The 18,659-nt window shown below is 39.0% G+C and overlaps 2 protein-coding genes across 2 annotated transcripts; one reads left to right on the top strand and one right to left on the bottom strand.

Annotated features, from left to right (window-relative positions):
* Positions 1-513: 513 nt before the first annotated feature.
* atl1 (atlastin GTPase 1) lies at positions 514-13,516 on the top strand. Its single transcript, XM_056760254.1, has 14 exons — positions 514-664; positions 7,862-8,112; positions 8,229-8,363; positions 8,486-8,590; positions 8,689-8,739; positions 10,230-10,286; positions 10,411-10,503; positions 10,575-10,713; positions 11,229-11,356; positions 11,534-11,590; positions 11,682-11,753; positions 12,345-12,776; positions 12,895-12,909; positions 12,996-13,516. Exons 1-14 carry the CDS (start codon positions 631-633, stop codon positions 13,104-13,106), a joined length of 1,680 nt encoding a protein of 559 aa, XP_056616232.1. The 5' UTR covers positions 514-630; the 3' UTR covers positions 13,107-13,516.
* Positions 13,517-13,848: 332 nt separating this feature from the next.
* On the bottom strand, positions 13,849-18,621 carry sav1 (salvador family WW domain containing protein 1). The gene is made up of 5 exons (XM_056760255.1): positions 18,033-18,621; positions 17,222-17,683; positions 16,141-16,411; positions 15,877-16,026; positions 13,849-14,966 (listed from the first exon to the last, which is right to left on the bottom strand). Exons 1-5 carry the CDS (start codon positions 18,124-18,126, stop codon positions 14,762-14,764), a joined length of 1,182 nt encoding a protein of 393 aa, XP_056616233.1. The 5' UTR covers positions 18,127-18,621; the 3' UTR covers positions 13,849-14,761.
* Positions 18,622-18,659: the final 38 nt, after the last annotated feature.

Raw genomic sequence — 18,659 nt, 5'->3', positions numbered from 1 at the left:
AAGTGCAATGTAAACATGTGACACAGGAAATGTTAGTAACTTAATAACAACGTTTCATTCATTTCTTTTTACTGTATGTCACTGTGTTTAATTTGCATACGAAATAAATGTGCATTGGCACAAAAATGTTGCGGTTTAGACAATAACAACACATTTGTAGTTTAAGTAACCAGGTGTCATTTATCACTTAATGTTACAGCGCGTGACATTTAAAACTTTATTATTCAGTAAACGTGTGCGTTTAGCGCCATCTTACGGACATAGGTGGATCAACACGTATGGCGAAGCGAATGTTACTAAACGAAGGCTAATTATTCAATTTAAAAAGTAAGCTTAACTGGGTTTAGTTCGATGAACCCAATTACTACAATGTAAACGAATACTTTAAATGATTTTTAGAAATAGAATTATAGCATATTTATCAGTTTCACGTGACGTGTATTCTAGCATTTCTAAGGATGTATACCGCATTCGGTCCCACAGCGCCACTAGGCGGCCTAATGCTGCGCTGCATGCTCCGTTCAGATGAGAATGAACCTCCATCACTGGCAGCTGATTTCCAGCATCGCATCCGTCTCATGATCGCTATTTACAACCGAACCGAGTGCTGAAAACGACACCAAGTGCGATATGGCCCGTGATAAAAAGGATAGAGACAGCTGGGGTGAGTTATTACTGATTATTAATAATACACAACAACGAGACATGATACATCCAATAAGACGGGTTATTGTGCTTCTTTGAAAAATAGGAAAATTCTGTTGCAAAGACAATGGATTATTCTTGTTTTTATAGTCGTGGTGAATAACAACCAAACATTTACATACATACATACATACATAACTGGTTACATGCACACACACAGTGGTTGTTTTCATGTTGTTGGGTCCGGACCACAGCCCTGTTCCCTGTCAATTCACTGTATGTGTGCGCGATGAAAGCTATTTAACTGCTTTTGCATTTATATAAAAAAATACAAACAGTGTTACATTTTAGCAACATAAATTCAACTACTACATCAGAGCGTGTTATTCTCCAATGCTCATAGCGGAGACAGAAGGATTATAATTCATCGTTGTGTTATCAGGGCTGATGCTTCAGTAACATTTGTTAGATCACATGTCACAGTTTTTTTACATCAGTTAATAGCAGGAATGTCATGACTATGCGAACTGAATTCGGGCGTATATGTAGGTCAAACCAAATAGCGAAGCTCCGTACAAGTACCGCGGTCAAGCCAGCCGCAGTTCGAAAATAGACGGTCAAGCCAGCCGCCGTCTAGATTCATTGTGCGCGCATACTTAATAAACTACGGTAATTTATAGAAACACCGCTTTTAAAGCTTTATTTAAATGCGGATCGTCTGTGTGTCTCCTAAATATTATATATTGTGTTTTAAGTTTAGAATATGTCGTTTTTGTAGTCATTTATGTATTTTTTTGAACGTTTGCATTATAATTTATGTTGACTAAAAAAGGCCTACTTTATAGTAAAAACAATGTCTCCGTCTAAAACTAGCCTATTATTATTGACCTTTGTCCTGCAAATAAATCAGTTTATCCAATTCAATTATTTGTCTAATATCTATACTTCTATGACAATTAACCATCGTTTTAATTCACGATATCTAATAAGTTTCACAAACGGATGGTCTCTTCCTGTAGGGGGCGTCCCACACTATATACACACCATATATGGCCTCATTTTACTGTAGCATTTGGGAGAAATTGTCATTTTTCAACTTTAAATCCCTATAGAAACTTCATTTCTTATAAGTTTCAACACATGATGGTCTCTTCCTGTAGGGGGCGTCCCACACTATATACACACCATATATGGCCTCATTTTACTGTAGCATTTGGGAGAAATGCTAAATTCTCAACTTTAAATCCCTATAGAAACTTCATTTCTAATAAGTTTCAAAATAGGATAGTCTCTTCCTGTAGGGGGCGTCCCACACTATATACACACCATATATGGCCTCATTTTACTGTAGCATTTGGGAGAAATTGTCATTTTTCAACTTTAAATCCCTATAGAAACTTCATTTCTTATAAGTTTCACCACAGGATGGTCTCTTCCTGTAGGGGGCGTCCCACACTATATACACACCATATATGGCCTCATTTTACTGTAGCATTTGGGAGAAATTGTCATTTTTCAACTTTAAATCCCTATAGAAACTTCATTTCTTATAAGTTTCAACACAGGATGGTCTCTTCCTGTAGGGGGCGTCCCACACTATATACACACCATATATGGCCTCATTTTACTGTAGCATTTGGGAGAAATGCTAAATTCTCAACTTTAAATCCCTATAGAAACTTCATTTCTAATAAGTTTCAAAATAGGATAGTCTCTTCCTGTAGGGGGCGTCCCACACTATATACACACCATATATGGCCTCATTTTACTGTAGCATTTGGGAGAAATTGTCATTTTTCAACTTTAAATCCCTATAGAAACTTCATTTCTTATAAGTTTCACCACAGGATGGTCTCTTCCTGTAGGGGGCGTCCCACACTATATACACACCATATATGGCCTCATTTTACTGTAGCATTTGGGAGAAATGCTCATTTCTCAACTTTAAATCCCTATAGAAACTTCATTTCTTATAAGTTTAAAAAAAGGATGGTCCATTCCTGTAGGGGAAGTCCCACACTATATACACACCATATATGGCCTCATTTTACTGTAGCATTTGGGAGAAATTGTCATTTTTCAACTTTAAATCCCTATAGAAACTTCATTTCTTATAAGTTTCAACACAGGATGGTCTCTTCCTGTAGGGGGCGTCCCACACTATATACACACCATATATGGCCTCATTTTACTGTAGCATTTGGGAGAAATGCTAAATTCTCAACTTTAAATCCCTATAGAAACTTCATTTCTAATAAGTTTCAAAATAGGATAGTCTCTTCCTGTAGGGGGCGTCCCACACTATATACACACCATATATGGCCTCATTTTACTGTAGCATTTGGGAGAAATTGTCATTTTTCAACTTTAAATCCCTATAGAAACTTCATTTCTTATAAGTTTCACCACAGGATGGTCTCTTCCTGTAGGGGGCGTCCCACACTATATACACACCATATATGGCCTCATTTTACTGTAGCATTTGGGAGAAATTGTCATTTTTCAACTTTAAATCCCTATAGAAACTTCATTTCTTATAAGTTTCAACACAGGATGGTCTCTTCCTGTAGGGGGCGTCCCACACTATATACACACCATATATGGCCTCATTTTACTGTAGCATTTGGGAGAAATGCTAAATTCTCAACTTTAAATCCCTATAGAAACTTCATTTCTAATAAGTTTCAAAATAGGATAGTCTCTTCCTGTAGGGGGCGTCCCACACTATATACACACCATATATGGCCTCATTTTACTGTAGCATTTGGGAGAAATGCTCATTTTTCAACTTTAAATCCCTATAGAAACTTCATTTCTTATAAGTTTCACCACAGGATGGTCTCTTCCTGTAGGGGGCGTCCCACACTATATACACACCATATATGGCCTCATTTTACTGTAGCATTTGGGAGAAATGCTCATTTCTCAACTTTAAATCCCTATAGAAACTTCATTTCTTATAAGTTTCAAAAAAGGGTGGTCTCTTCCTGTAGGGGGCATTCCACACACCCTAATAATCATGATGTCATTGAAGAATCGTTTTGTCTATATCGTTCCACGAAGAACCTTTAACATCTGAATTACCTTTTTGTTTCATGGTTTGTGTTGTAAGGAGGAGAAATTAAAAAATATATATATTGAAAGGGGTTTAAATCTTTTTTTAATTAATGTTAACGTCATACTTAATGTTAATGTAAGTGCTATACTATACTACATGTATAATTTATTACAATTGTTTTTACTTTAAAGGGTATTTACTTATAATTTCACCAATTTCGTCATTAAAATGTTATAATTGTTTGTGTTGTTAGAACATTTAGACATCAAACATACACAAATCATACAAAAGCAAAGCAGATTTGAATGTTACTTTTATAAAAATATGTATTTAGGTCCACTCAAAAAATTATATGGTGTGTATATAGTGTGGGACTCCCCCTACAGGAATGGACCATCCTTTTTTTAAACTTATAAGAAATGAAGTTTCTATAGGGATTTAAAGTTGAGAAATGAGCATTTCTCCCAAATGCTACAGTAAAATGAGGCCATATATGGTGTGTATATAGTGTGGGACTTCCCCTACAGGAATGGACCATCCTTTTTTTAAACTTATAAGAAATGAAGTTTCTATAGGGATTTAAAGTTGAGAAATGAGCATTTCTCCCAAATGCTACAGTAAAATGAGGCCATATATGGTGTGTATATAGTGTGGGACGCCCCCTACAGGAAGAGACCATCCTGTGGTGAAACTTATAAGAAATGAAGTTTCTATAGGGATTTAAAGTTGAGAAATGAGCATTTCTCCCAAATGCTACAGTAAAATGAGGCCATATATGGTGTGTATATAGTGTGGGACTCCCCCTACAGGAAGAGACTATCCTATTTTGAAACTTATTAGAAATGAAGTTTCTATAGGGATTTAAAGTTGAGAAATGAGCATTTCTCCCAAATGCTACAGTAAAATGAGGCCATATATGGTGTGTATATAGTGTGGGACTCCCCCTACAGGAATGGACCATCCTTTTTTTAAACTTATAAGAAATGAAGTTTCTATAGGGATTTAAAGTTGAGAAATGAGCATTTCTCCCAAATGCTACAGTAAAATGAGGCCATATATGGTGTGTATATAGTGTGGGACGCCCCCTACAGGAAGAGACCATCCTGTGGTGAAACTTATAAGAAATGAAGTTTCTATAGGGATTTAAAGTTGAGAAATGAGCATTTCTCCCAAATGCTACAGTAAAATGAGGCCATATATGGTGTGTATATAGTGTGGGACGCCCCCTACAGGAAGAGACCATCCGTTTGTGAAACTTATTAGAAATCGTGAATTAAAACCACTAAACTTGTTTTGATCAAATAAAAATCATGGTTAATTGTCGTAGGAGTATAGATATTAGACAAATAATTGAATTGGATAAACTGATTTATTTGCAGGACAATGGTCAATAATAATAGGCTAGTTTTAGACGGAGACATTGTTTTTACAATTAAGTAGGCCTACTTTAGTCTACATATAATGCAAACATTCCGAAAAAAATACATACATTTCTACAAAAACGACATATTCTAAACGTAAAAGACAACACAGACGATCCGCATTTAAATAAAGCTTTAAAAGCGGTGTTTCTGGAAATTACCGTAGTTTACTAAGTATGCGCGCAAAATTAATCTATACTGCGGCTGGCTTGACCGTCTATTTTCAAACTGCGGCTGGCTTGACCGCGGTGTACAAGTGCCATACAGGCCTGTATGGAGATGGTGGTTTATATAATACACACGATGAATGTGTGATGCGTCCTGTTCGAAACAGGCCCAGCCAGGTGAACATGACATTATAGAGAGAAGGAGAGAGAGAAAGAGCTCTAAAGGGCTAACTTGGATTTAATAATTTACAGTGTTGAGACAGTATTGGTGTCCATCAGAAGCAGACCTTCTGTAATGCATGTAAATTAGGTCATAAAGGGACATAATCCCCAAAATGAAATGTTCAAGTGCTCAATTGTCATTCCTTAAAGGTAATTTCAACATGTATACACAAATGAATAACTTGAAATGTTACAAAGAGCTATTTATAAATAAAGCTGCAGGAAAAAAAAGTGTTCTACACTAAGAACGATTATATATCTCGACACAAGGCAGCAACATAACACACTCAAAATGAATATAAATATGATAAGGGCCTACTGTCCAAATACACAATATACATTTGACAAAAATATGTTTTGTTCCTTGCATTAAAAGGTCTTCATTTACATACCCTCTTGGCATTTCAAACCTGTATGAGTTTTTTCTTCTGCAGAGCAGAAAAGAAGATATTTTGATTAATGTTGGTAACCAAAAAGCATTGGCCCCCATTGACTTCTGTTGCATGGACACAAAACCAATGTATGTTAATGAGTACCGCCGTTGTTCGATTACCCAACATTCTGCAGAAGAAAGTCATAAACGTTTGAAATGACAAGAGAGTACATTTTCACCGTTTAAGGTTACCAGTACATCAAAGGAAAGTTTAAACAAACAACAAGACTTATTTTGATGAATATCATCACCGTAGCTCATTCCTGTTCGGAGCTATAAGCCATGTGGAAACCGTTGCCCACTCAGCTTAAAAGACTTCTTAAAAAACTATTGAGCTACCACCACCCAGGCTGAAATTATGATTGACACAAAGTAATTGTTGTTACATCAGGACGTCTGACATGACAGTGAATAAAGGCGTATGATGACATCTAAAACCGTCTCGAGCAGCATCACACCGGCCTTGATGACGAAGATCAAATCGTCACTCAAGCTCCATTAGAACCGTCTGCTGCATTAAGCCTTTCTAAACCATGACTCCACCATTTCTCCCTGGAGAACGTTAGACTGGAGAGAGAGAGAGAGAGATCTGATTTAATCTGAGTCATTTCCTTATGAGCTCCACAATGCTCTAACACTTGTGTGATGACTAATTATCATTTGTTTTCTGAAAGGGATTAAGGTTTATGATATATGTCTGGGGATTATTTTAAGCGTATCGTGGCATCATTGCTTGATTTACTCGCAAAGTATAATACGAACAGAAGGGCGAACATGTACTTATTTTTGGGAATGATTAATAAATTGACATACTTATCCTTGGATGACTTTGGTCAAATACGATAAATATTATTGTCACTTTTCGTCTTCATGCTTAAAGGGACAGTGTTATAAGGTTCATTAAAAGGAAGGAAGGAGTCAGGAACCGGCAAACTTTTAAACATTTAATATAAATAATAAAAGCCGGGGGCCCCTCACAGCCGACCGCCAGCGAACAAAACATAAATACAAAACACAAGAACATAAATATAAACTTAACATATGTTCGGGCCCGGTCCTCTCTCTTCTACGGTCCGGTCGCTCGTTCCTTTTATATGCTCCCAATCTCCTACGTGATTCGAGCCGGTGTGCGCACAGCTGGCGCTCATTCACAATTACTCACCGGACTCGAACCACGGTCTCGTCCCGCCTACTCTACTACAGACAGTTAGGTTTTTTTCTTTTTGTCATTATTTATCACCCTCGAGCTGTTGGAAGGATGCTTGTAACCAAACAGTACTTGGTCACCTTTGACTACAATAGTATGAAAAATAGCAATGGTAGTCGAAAGCATCCCAGAACTGTTTGCTTTGCTACAATCTTCAAAATATCTTCTTTTGTGTTCAACAGAAGAAAGAAATTTATAAAGCAATTTTTCCTACAATGGAAGTCAATGGTGTCCAAGGACTCTTTGGTTACAAAGCATTTTTCCATCTGTGTTCATCAGAACTTTATACAGATTTGGAACACCTTGAGGGTGAGTAAATGAAGACAGAATTTTCATTTTTGGGTGAACTAACCCTGTTTAGTTCCGTACAGACTTTGAGACTGTAGGCCTACAGGTCTTCACAAAGTTTTTTCTGTCCCTTTTTTACAGTAGTTACTGCTAATGTTGTGTGGTCTCATGGTATCCCACCAGCACATTGTGGTTTAGAGCACAGCAGCTTTTAAAGCATTAACATTATATGGCACTTCCACAGACGGCGCTTTACTAAAATTGCTGAACGGATTTATTTCTTAATACATTTTCCATCAACATGACGATCGCAATTTCGGGAAGAAGACCTGTATTACCGTACACACCTGGAATATGGATTCACTTCGGAAGTTAAGTGTTTGTCACTCCCGAAACATTGAAATGTGTGTGTACATGCAGGGTCTTTCGTGGATAAGAATGTGTACGACTGGAGCTCAGAGGAGGAGGAAACAGACGGCCGAGCGCGTCCGGTGCAGGTGTTGGTGGTGAAGGATGATCACTCGTTTGAGCTGGACGAGGCAGCGCTCAGTAAGATCCTGCTGTCCGAAGAGGTCAGAGACAGGGAGGTGGTGGCCATCTCTGTGGCAGGAGCCTTTCGCAAGGGCAAATCCTTTCTAATGGACTTCATGCTGCGATACATGTACAGCCATGTGAGACTGTCCATCTGTTCCTCCGCCTACACAATTTTTTTTCTTTAAAGTCCAAATGTTTGTGTTGTACTTACCAAGTCTAGTTGTATAATATGTGTGTGTATGTGTGAATTTAGGCCAGTGAAACGTGGCTGGGTGACCCGGACCAGCCGCTGACGGGATTTTCGTGGAGAGGAGGATCTGAGCGGGAGACCACAGGCATTCAGATCTGGAGTGAGGTCTTCCTGGTGGACAAACCAGATGGTAGCAAGGTAAGACCCCTCAACCTATGGATCTGTTGAGGGAAATGTAATATAATATACATACCAATGTCTTCAGAGGAGTATAAAGATGTAGTTTGTGACATGCCTCTGTTTCGTCTTCTCACCTATAGGTGGCGGTGTTGCTAATGGACACACAAGGGACCTTTGATAGCCAGTCCACTCTCCGTGACTCAGCCACTGTATTTGCTCTCAGTACCATGATCAGCTCTATGCAGGTAGTAAATGCACGAGTATACATACAACGCACCCCAAAACCTGTTACTCAAAAGGGTCCTGTTCACCAGGATCAATATAACACTCATCTCTTCTCTAGGTGTATAATATATCTCAGAATGTTCAGGAAGATGATCTTCAGCATCTGCAGGTATGGCGAGGGTCTTCTAAGCTACTAAACTTGAATTGAATTCTGTACAAAACAGACAAGCATGTTAAAAACCAAAGGTAAAGGTACAGAGACGCAGAAAAACCTCCAAAACTATTTTCAGTTTTTACAAATTTACTATCTTTGGTTTAATTCTGTGAACTAGTGACAACGATATTCCAAATGAAATATATTTTTTTATATGCATTTATCTGAAGATAATTGAAACAGGTCAAATCTTGAATACTGCAACACAAAAACACAAAACTAATGTTTTCACATGGATTTTAGGAACGGTTGAAAAAATATATAGAATGGAATAAGCCTAGTTTTTTCACAACTTTCACAAGTTTTTGCATTCACTTAATCCATTACATTGCTGTTTGGTGATTTAATGTCATTCCTGAGGTTTGTTTCAATTCAACAGACACTGGCAGTGGTGTAACTTTGTTTAAGAAAGTTGTAGGGACATAAACAATTAATACTTTAATAAATTGTTTCTGTAATAACTCATATATAGTGGGCGGTCCGTTCCTTTGCCTACTCTGCTTTTTGACTCCAGCTTTCACAGTATGTGGTTGTCAACCTGTCATATGGGGAGGTCACATGGCTGTTGCGGTGTTTTACACTTAAAAAAAAGTTTAGTCCTATGACTAAAAATGTCACTTGTTCATTGGTTTACGCGTTGTTGTGCTTGGACACCGAATGCACAAGCAAGAGCGCAAACACGGATTTCATTCTGGCCGCATTTCTTCTGCAAAAATAAGTTTAGGGTTAGCACAGTGTTGGACAGTGGACTGGAATGAACACAATACATGTAGAAATGATGAGTAAATGCAAAACTGGAGTTGTCTCCTAATTTTCTCTGTGGCTGTACTTTATATTAGAAATTAGCATGAAACAGATAATTTTACCGTGCAATTTACATAAACATGCAAAGTTGCTAAATTGCTTGGCAGCCATACAATGCACTGCAGGCTAAAAACTATTTCATTCTTGCAGGAAGATAACTGAAGGTTACTTGTCTAATTGCTTTATACTTTTACAAAGCTATTAGACACTTGAGGCTATGTGACATTACTGTATTTTCTGAAGTTCCACTTCCCAGATAGCAAAATCCATCTTGGAATCTGCAAGACATCTGCAATACATGGTTTACTTACGTCTTGGAGATGTCTGAACGTCTGTAATATGTCTGCTTAAGATCTGGAGATCTGGAAAACATCTGCTGTGTAAAAACATCTGCTAAACATCTTAGAAAGAGCAGTTTTACATCCATTCTAAATCATAAACATCTTACAGACATCTTTTAGATGTCTGTATGACGTCTGAGAGCAGACATCTCCGAGACGTATTGCAGATGTGCAAACTATGTATTGCAGATGTAAATGCAGACGTCAAATATACGTAAGGCAGATGTATGTGTGCTATTAGGGTTCAGTCAGTGCCGTACTTTAGACTACATCTGCACTTGTTTCTGTTCATCTGTGTAGCTTTTCACTGAATATGGAAGACTGGCCATGGAAGAAACATTCCTCAAACCCTTTCAGGTATTTGCAATTTTAGTTGTGCAACTTTTATACTGAAGTGTACAGTTTTCAAAAAAGCTCTTATTGTTAGTTGCTCTGATATGTTACTGGTGAATGTTACTTATTATCTGGTGTTATTTCAAAGTCCTTGATCTTCCTTGTGCGGGACTGGAGTTTTCCATACGAGTTTCCCTACGGACAGGAAGGTGGAATGCAGTTCCTGGAAAAAAGATTAAAGGTCAGTGGCCTTAAAATGTGAAAATATGGAAATACAAAAGAACCAGCCCTGGCATGTGCTTGTGTGTGTAGATCTCAGAGAACCAACACGAAGAGCTGCAGAACGTGAGGAAACACATCCATTCCTGCTTCACCAACATCTCTTGTTTCCTCATGCCACACCCAGGGCTTAAGGTGGCCACTAACCCACACTTTGATGGCAGATTGAAGGGTACGTTCACAGGCCCACACTCATCATCAGATTGTAGCTTAACTCTGAATCGTGTAAAAGAGAGCATTACAATCTGATAGTGTGATGTAAACACACTTACAGTAATTTTCAACTTTGTACAGGTGATGTTTTTGCTCTTTGTTGAAATATTTTATGAAATCTCCCTTAACAATTGTGTGTGCATGTAGTTTTGGTTTATTTGGAGAAGAATTTAAGAAGATTTGGCAAAAATTATACAAAACACAGGAGCAAAGAGAATGTCTACAAAATATTTATCACCAAAAAAATTATATAATTATTGTATATTAAAACATATTTTCAGATATGCTTTAGTTGACTTATTTACCAAATACATTTAGCTAATAAATATTTTAAAAGTTTTGTTTATGTACACCTCATATTTTGATGGTTAAATGGGGGAATAAAAGCAAATATTGTGCAGATATGCAAACATCACTTTTGCCACTTCTGTCTTGGTTTACAATCCATTCTGAATGTGAGTTAATGTGTTTCAGAGATCGATCAAGAGTTTATTACCAATCTGCAAGTGCTTATTTCGTGCTTGCTGCGCCCCAAAAACCTGGACGTGAAAGAGATAAATGGAAGTCAAATCACCTGCCGCGGACTCCTGGAGTACTTCAAAGTAAGAACCGCATAAGAAAATAGTTTAGTTAGTCACCCAGCGACACCTTACAATTGTGTTTACCAATTTGCATGGGCGTGCAGCGTCACATTTTCATCAAACAACTGTCCTTCACATTTTTTTAAAGTTAACATTTTTTATTCATGGAGCGAATTATGCCGCTGTTTATGATTATAGGCATATATCAAGATTTACCAAGGAGAGGAGCTGCCACACCCCAAATCCATGTTACAGGTACTGTATAACATCTACCAAACATCCCGTTACACCCACAACTTCATATAACAGCGTGACACTGTTATGGTGTGTATGTGCGTGTTTACAGGCCACAGCAGAGGCAAATAATTTGGCCGCAGTGGCTGCAGCTAAAGATCTATACAACAAGAAGATGGAGCAGGTGAGTGTGAAATTAAAAATTAATTTCATCTGCATTGGTTTGAGCACACAGCTTTTGAGGGACATGCAATAAAAAGCGTTTTTTGGCATATCCTCCTTTCGTCTTTACAGTAAAAAACAAATATATATACAGTTTATATTCATTTTTGTTTTATGCCCAAAATCATTTGAATATTAAGTAAAGATATTTTGTAAATTTCCTACCTTAAATATATAAAAACTTCATTTTTGAGAATAGATGGCCTGCTACAGCACAATTGATTAACATTAACTTCAAAGGCAATTTTCTCTTTTTTTTTTCCTGATTCTGGATTTTTTAAACTATTGTATCTCTGCCAGATACTGTCTGCTGTCAGATGATGTAAAAAAATTTTTTTTTCGAAAAATTGACTCATTAGACTGGTTTTGTCTTTTCAGGGTCTCATATATGTATTTATCTTGGGATCATGCTGAAATGTCCATCATTACTATAGCAACTGATGTCGATAAACAAGATATTGATACTTTCTAAAAAAAGACAATATAGGCAGTGCACACTGATCACATTTAACAGATCTTTCTTTATTCCCTTTGCTTACATCCACTTTATTAGGTGAGTGGAGGAGATCGTCCGTTCCTCGCACCGAGCGAGCTGCAGGCACGTCACCTGGACATCCGCGAGGAAGCATTGACGTTGTTCCGCGGGGTGAAGAAAATGGGAGGGGAGGAATTCAGCCGGCGTTACTTGCTACAGCTAGAGGCGGAGATCGACGAGGTCTTCGTGCAGTACATCAAACACAACGACTCCAAGAACATCTTTCACGCGGCACGCACGCCCGCAACACTGTTCGTGGTGATCTTCGTAATGTACGTGGCGGCAGGGATCACCGGGTTCTTGGGCGTCGATGTCATCGCCAGCGTCTGCAACATGGTTCTGGGCTTTGCACTCATCACTCTGTGCACCTGGGCCTACATCCGTTACTCAGGAGAATACAGAGAGCTGGGTGCCGTCATCGACCAGGTGGCCGGAGCGCTGTGGGATCAGGTAAAACACGGGTCACCTTCACTCATGAAATCAGATCACAACCATAAACCATTTTTATTTGCATATGATCTGGTTTGTAACCGTTTGTTAACGGTTTCTCTGTTTTTTTCTATTGTAGGGAAGCACAAATGAGGTGAGGGTTTACATATTTACCCGTCTACAACATCTTATAAATATTTTTCCAAAAAAATGTAACGTGACCTGCTGTCTCTCCCTCAGGCTCTATATAAGCTGTACAGCGTAGCAGCAAACCACAGGCAGCTGTATAATCACGCCTTCCCTGGACACCAAACCGACCAACAGCCCGAACCGGACAAGAAACGAAACTGACCGCACAGTTTCACAGACGCACTGTGGACAGTGGAGCGTACAGTCAGAGAGAGAAAGATACGTGCGACTGTGCGATGCTTTACTACTGTAAAAGAAGCATTTCGCCACAAACACTCACCACGATTTCATCCTGCACTTCAAGCTCAGGCCCACAGCACGGACGTCAGAGAGGAGTTCAACACATCACACGACAAAATCAGTCTTGAGCGTGCAGCTTGTACATGCTAAAGAAAATCACTCTATTAGTTTCGACATTCTTGTCTGAATTATTTCAGTCTTTTCAGTGTAAATACTGTTTCTCTCTCTGACATACACGTGAAAGGAATCTGTTCTTATTTTGTAATGGATGTTGTATGTTCAGTTCAGTGCTATTTATAAGGGAATAAAATACTACATGTTTAAAAATGCAAGAGGGGTTATTATTATCATCATCTGTAATCCAGGATGGTGAGAATGTCATGACTCACACATGATGTAGCGTTCCAGTAATGCTTCAATGTCCCATTCAATGCCTCTGGACCTATTTAAAGTCATGCCAGCGAAGATAGAATAAAAATACACACGAACAAGCATGCCTTTCAATAATCTCGAATTACCAAAACATAAATAAAGGAGATGTTAAAGAGTCGACATTACAGACCAGACAATTGCTTTGCTTATCAGGTTTTTTTCAGTTTCTGTCCCCATCTGTATATACCCTTAGACCTGGATTTATTAATGAATAAGACCAGAGTCAATGGGATATTATACCATTTTGCCTCAAAATTGTTTTATTGCTGTCTTTAAAAAGAGGTGGGAAAATTGTTTCTTTTTAGCAAAAAATAAATGTTGGTTAAAATACCTTTTAGCTGTTGAAGGAAAGAAAAACTTGGGCATACTATTACATGTACAATACAATGTCCTGGTTTATTTAGCGTTGATGTTCTTAATAGGTTTTACTAACTTTGATAAACTGAAAAATACACTTTAAACTGAACCGAAAGCCACAGACTTGATCACTTTATCTTTAAAGTGATAAATCAGCTTGAAACTTTAAATAAAGAAGCAAATTCCTTAAATGAATCCAACCAAACCTTTAACGGTCAATCTCACAAAACTTGCCTTCAAACATCTGGGTTATATTTTACCATAGAAATAATTATATTTTCCTTAGAGAACCATACTTTAGACAAATTTATTGTCAGCATGTTTTGCATGAAAATATGCAAAGTATGTGGTATTATAGTTATTTTATGAGTAACAGGGTATCAAAAAAATCCTAGTAGTGCTATTTTTTTTAATCTTTTACTGTTTTGTGAGATTAACACCTTAAAAACAAAACCAACAAGGCAAACAGGAGAAAATAAAATTAAAACATTGGTACATAACAGTCGTAATTGTCCAAAAAGACAACGCTGGAGTATGTCCGGAAATTAACCACAGCTGCCTGCAGGCCACTAACATGCAAACACATTCACAACACACAGCCGAAACCAAGCACAGAATCATAACACACACAGCTGTACAATGGCTGAAATCTAAATATGCGTAATAGTGTTCAGTTCCCATCAGGCCTTGCGTAACGTCTATCTTTGGGCTCATGTTTTAAGTTGAGAACAAATCTGCATCAGCAGCTAAGGCACAGGTGATGCTGGAGTTTGGGCGAGTCACATGTTCTAAGGGAAGTTTTTGGTTGGCTGTTCGGCATACCACTGCTGCCGTTGTTTGCGTGTGTCTAGTTCAGAGAGAAGCGCTTGTCGATATGCTTCGTAGGATTTGACGATACATTCAAGCTCCTTCATGAAGAGCAGCTTCAGCATCCCCTGATAAGTGTCCAGATCCATCAGCTGGAACAGCTCCCACTTCAGGATGTGGTCATACCTGAGACATAACACACACATTATAATACAGCTGAAGGTTAATGCTACTGGTCTTTACTAGGCTCAATCATTAGGACAGTAGTAAGACTTTAAAGAGAGTAAAGCTTTAAAATACCACATATGAAATGAAAGAGATAGACTTGTATCGAACTTAGTTTAGGTCTTCAGCTACAGATAAAAATGATAAAAATAACAGATAAAAATGTAAAATGTGCTTTTTCTATTAAAACTTGTATGCATGTTTCGGTTGAAGTGTAAACTGAAGCTCAGCTTTGGTAGGATTATTTTGCCTAAATTTCTTGGCATTTCATGTTTGACCTCTTTTCATTTCCGTACATTCCCATAATGTGTAAACATTGTGGATCTGTTGAGGCCCGATTAGCAGTGTTGACTCAATGGTGTGAGTTTAAGGTGGGACTACCTTTTGACTTTTGTCTGACTGTTATGGCAATTCAGGGTGGTACTTCCACAGAAGAAACTGTCTACATTTACCTAACAAGGCTTAAAGGCACAGTGTGAAATTTTCTATAGAGAAATGCAATATAAAATACATAACTATGTCTTCAGAGGTGTATAAAGACTTTACTTAATGAAGCGCTATGTTTTTATTACCTTAAAATGTGCCGTTTCTATCTACGTACACCGCAGGTCCCCTTACATGGAATTCTCCATGTTGTTTTTACAGTAGCCCTAAACGGTCAAACTGCTGTTTCGTAAATAAGTTATGTCCTTCGGCAAAGAAGCGAAAACGTGATGACATCTTAGTCAGCCTCCATAGTGATTTGAAAGGGAGGGGTGAGGACTAGAGTGAGCGATTATTTGCAATTCACAACCTCCACACTAGCTGCCGCTATATTTCATACACTGGACCTTTAATGTCAAATATGTCATTCTATGGGTATTAAACGTACTTCAACGGGGCTCTGGCATACACCTGCAGCCAGTCCGGGATCTCCGCTGTGTGATACGGGTTTGCGGGTACCAGAACTGCTTGGTTCCGTTCTGGTGGGCGGGGCTGATAGGTGACTGGCGGCGGAGGAGGCTGGTCATAACGTGGAACACTGAGATTGAAGGAGAGCAAACAGTTGAGATATGTTTACATTTTCAGATGGTGTCAAAATGACAGCAAACAGCTCAAAACACACTGGTCTTGTCATTCAAACCTATTCTCTCACCTGGGTGCGCAAGGATGTCTGTACTGGGCCCGTTTGTTGATGTGGTCAACATAGTACACTCGAAACTCGGCTGACTCCACCCTCTCCCAGCCTGGTGGAAGCCCCTCCCTCTCCAGTGGGTGGCTCCAGTGAGTAGTGTTTGTGTTGTGATCGATGAAATACTTCCTGCCTCGAATTGTCCAATCAACAGTCCAGCCAGGAGGTAGGATAGTGTCTTCCCCACTCATAGTCGTCAGATTTCCAAGAGACTTCGCTGGCACGCGCCCAATTGCTACACCAAGACATACAAACACACATACACACACGTGTTAAGGGAGTATTTACATGTGGAGATGACATTTAGTAGCCTACCTGTGAAAGATCAGAGAAAAAAGCAGTAAATTAACAAAATGTGAGAGAAAAGGAAAGTATATCACAAGGAAAACACACACACAAACACTATCAGAGAGTTTATTTCACGGAAGGAAAGGGCCAACCATGAAAAATCAACATTCCACTCATTCTTACACATGATGAGAAATACTGCAACAGAGTGATAGCGAGAATGTGTGTGTGTGTGTATAGCAGAAAATAATGTAGTAAGCATGTGTTTGAGGAAAAACTGTGTGTGTGTCAAGAAAAGCTGGAATGTGCGATGACGTCAAAGAGCAGATTCTCTTCTCCTTCTCATAAAATTCAAGGAAAACTTTTAAGCAGGGGTTAGACAAACTAGTCCACTAGTGACAGATTTCCAACAAGTAATTTGTCCCTCCACACTGAATGGGAAATGATGCACAATGCTATACAGCCAACCAGCACATTTTTGATAATCTATGGACAGACAAAGGTGGGCTTTTCGTTTGAAATTTTACTGTGGGCAGGACTACCCAGCACAATGCCACAAACAAAAAAAATCCAAGCAACCAACAAAATGTCATGCCGTTTGTCCCGCAGGTTTCCATTCTGATTCTCAGAACTGATTGTCATGTTTGTTATGCCACGATGGAGTCTATTATAGTACGAATGAGTATCCGTGGCATGTGAATCTTTGTCTGTTGTGACTGCAAATAAGATGATGCTCACTAGGTGATGCGTTACTCACCTGGGGGTGGCCGGCTGTGTGGCTGGGGTGTCTGGGGCTGTGCAGGACTCCGTGGGTAATTGAGTTCATTATGCTCATAGTACCCATAGTTCTCATTAAAATGGTCTTGTCTGTGTGTTCGTCTGGGCTGGTTGTTGTAGTAGGGCTCAGGTGGGTAGTAATACGGACCTCCGTCTCCGTTCTCGGTTACTGAAGCAGTATCGCTGATGTACGATGGGGATGAAGGCGAGTAATCGTGATGAAGATGTGGAGGGGCGGACAGACGATTACTCTCTCTACGTGCGACCTCGAGGGCCGTTCGTTGGGGTGCGTTGCGTAGGAAACTTTTGGGGCCGCTGACATCCCCAACGGATCCAGTGGGATACGGACCGGCACCAGACGGTACCCCAGAAGGAGCCGGTTCCACCAATGGTGCTTCACGCCGAAGAAATGTGGGATGCCGGATAAATGAGGGCATTAAATCTGAGAAAAACAAGGTGTAAGTGGGAATGCTTCAAAATAAATATAAAAACAAGTCATTCTGAAGTTCTATTGGAAGAACATTTTGCAACACAAAGGTCATGGGTTCAATCCCCAAAAAGCACCCAAGCCTAGACGTTTATCCTAAATGTACTGTTACGTTAGTCACTTTGAATAGACTAATTAAATACCAGCATTAATGAAAAACACACAACGCGGTTTATTTATTAAAGTGACGCAACAAGCTGTGGCACATATGCTCTAAACCTAAGACAATACAAATCTAGATTATATAAATGTATATATATATACATTATGAGCTCTGTTTGCCATGTTGACAGAAGTTACTCACTTCTCAGCAGCGGGGACGTTTCTTTCTTCACATATTTTCCCTGAACTTCGGCTGGTTTGGACGCTTCGTTTTTACTCTTCTTTCTGGAGAGCATCGTTAATCGATTCTGGATCGATTCGACTTCGGTTTCATCCTGAAATCCGAACCAAGATTCGCAATGACACGCACAACAGAGTCCATTTCGGTGCGTTTAGCCCGATAGCTAGTTTGGTGTCATCACGGCTACAGTCTAAAAACAAAAACGCAGAGTGGCGTTTAGTTCGAGTTTCGCCGCTTTCGGAGGTTTCAAAACATTGCTAACTTTTAAAAGATGACTTTACGTCCGCTGCGTGCGTTGTCTGAATAACGTGTAGAGAAAAGCGCACGAAAAACTTTTACCAGCTGAATCCGTCCAGCCCAACCCAACCCTTAACATTCCCCCTGATCCCAGATCAGCGCCCACTGGGTTCCTATCTTTTAACTCCCTTTTCATATTAAAGAGGCTTTGCTGACATTTAAAAAATACACAGATAATCAAAGCATTAAAATGTACCAGCGCACTACTATGTTTATACGTTATTTTGTAAACTCGCAAGCTCTACTTCACGCGGAGCTGCGCAGGCCGCCAAGCGTATGATATCAAAGCAT

This window comes from Triplophysa dalaica, chromosome 11 (genome assembly GCF_015846415.1).
Source record: "Triplophysa dalaica isolate WHDGS20190420 chromosome 11, ASM1584641v1, whole genome shotgun sequence".
Lineage (NCBI taxonomy): Eukaryota > Metazoa > Chordata > Actinopteri > Cypriniformes > Nemacheilidae > Triplophysa > Triplophysa dalaica.
Note: the sequence above shows the minus strand (reverse complement) of the source record. Positions and strands in the feature narration are given on the sequence as shown.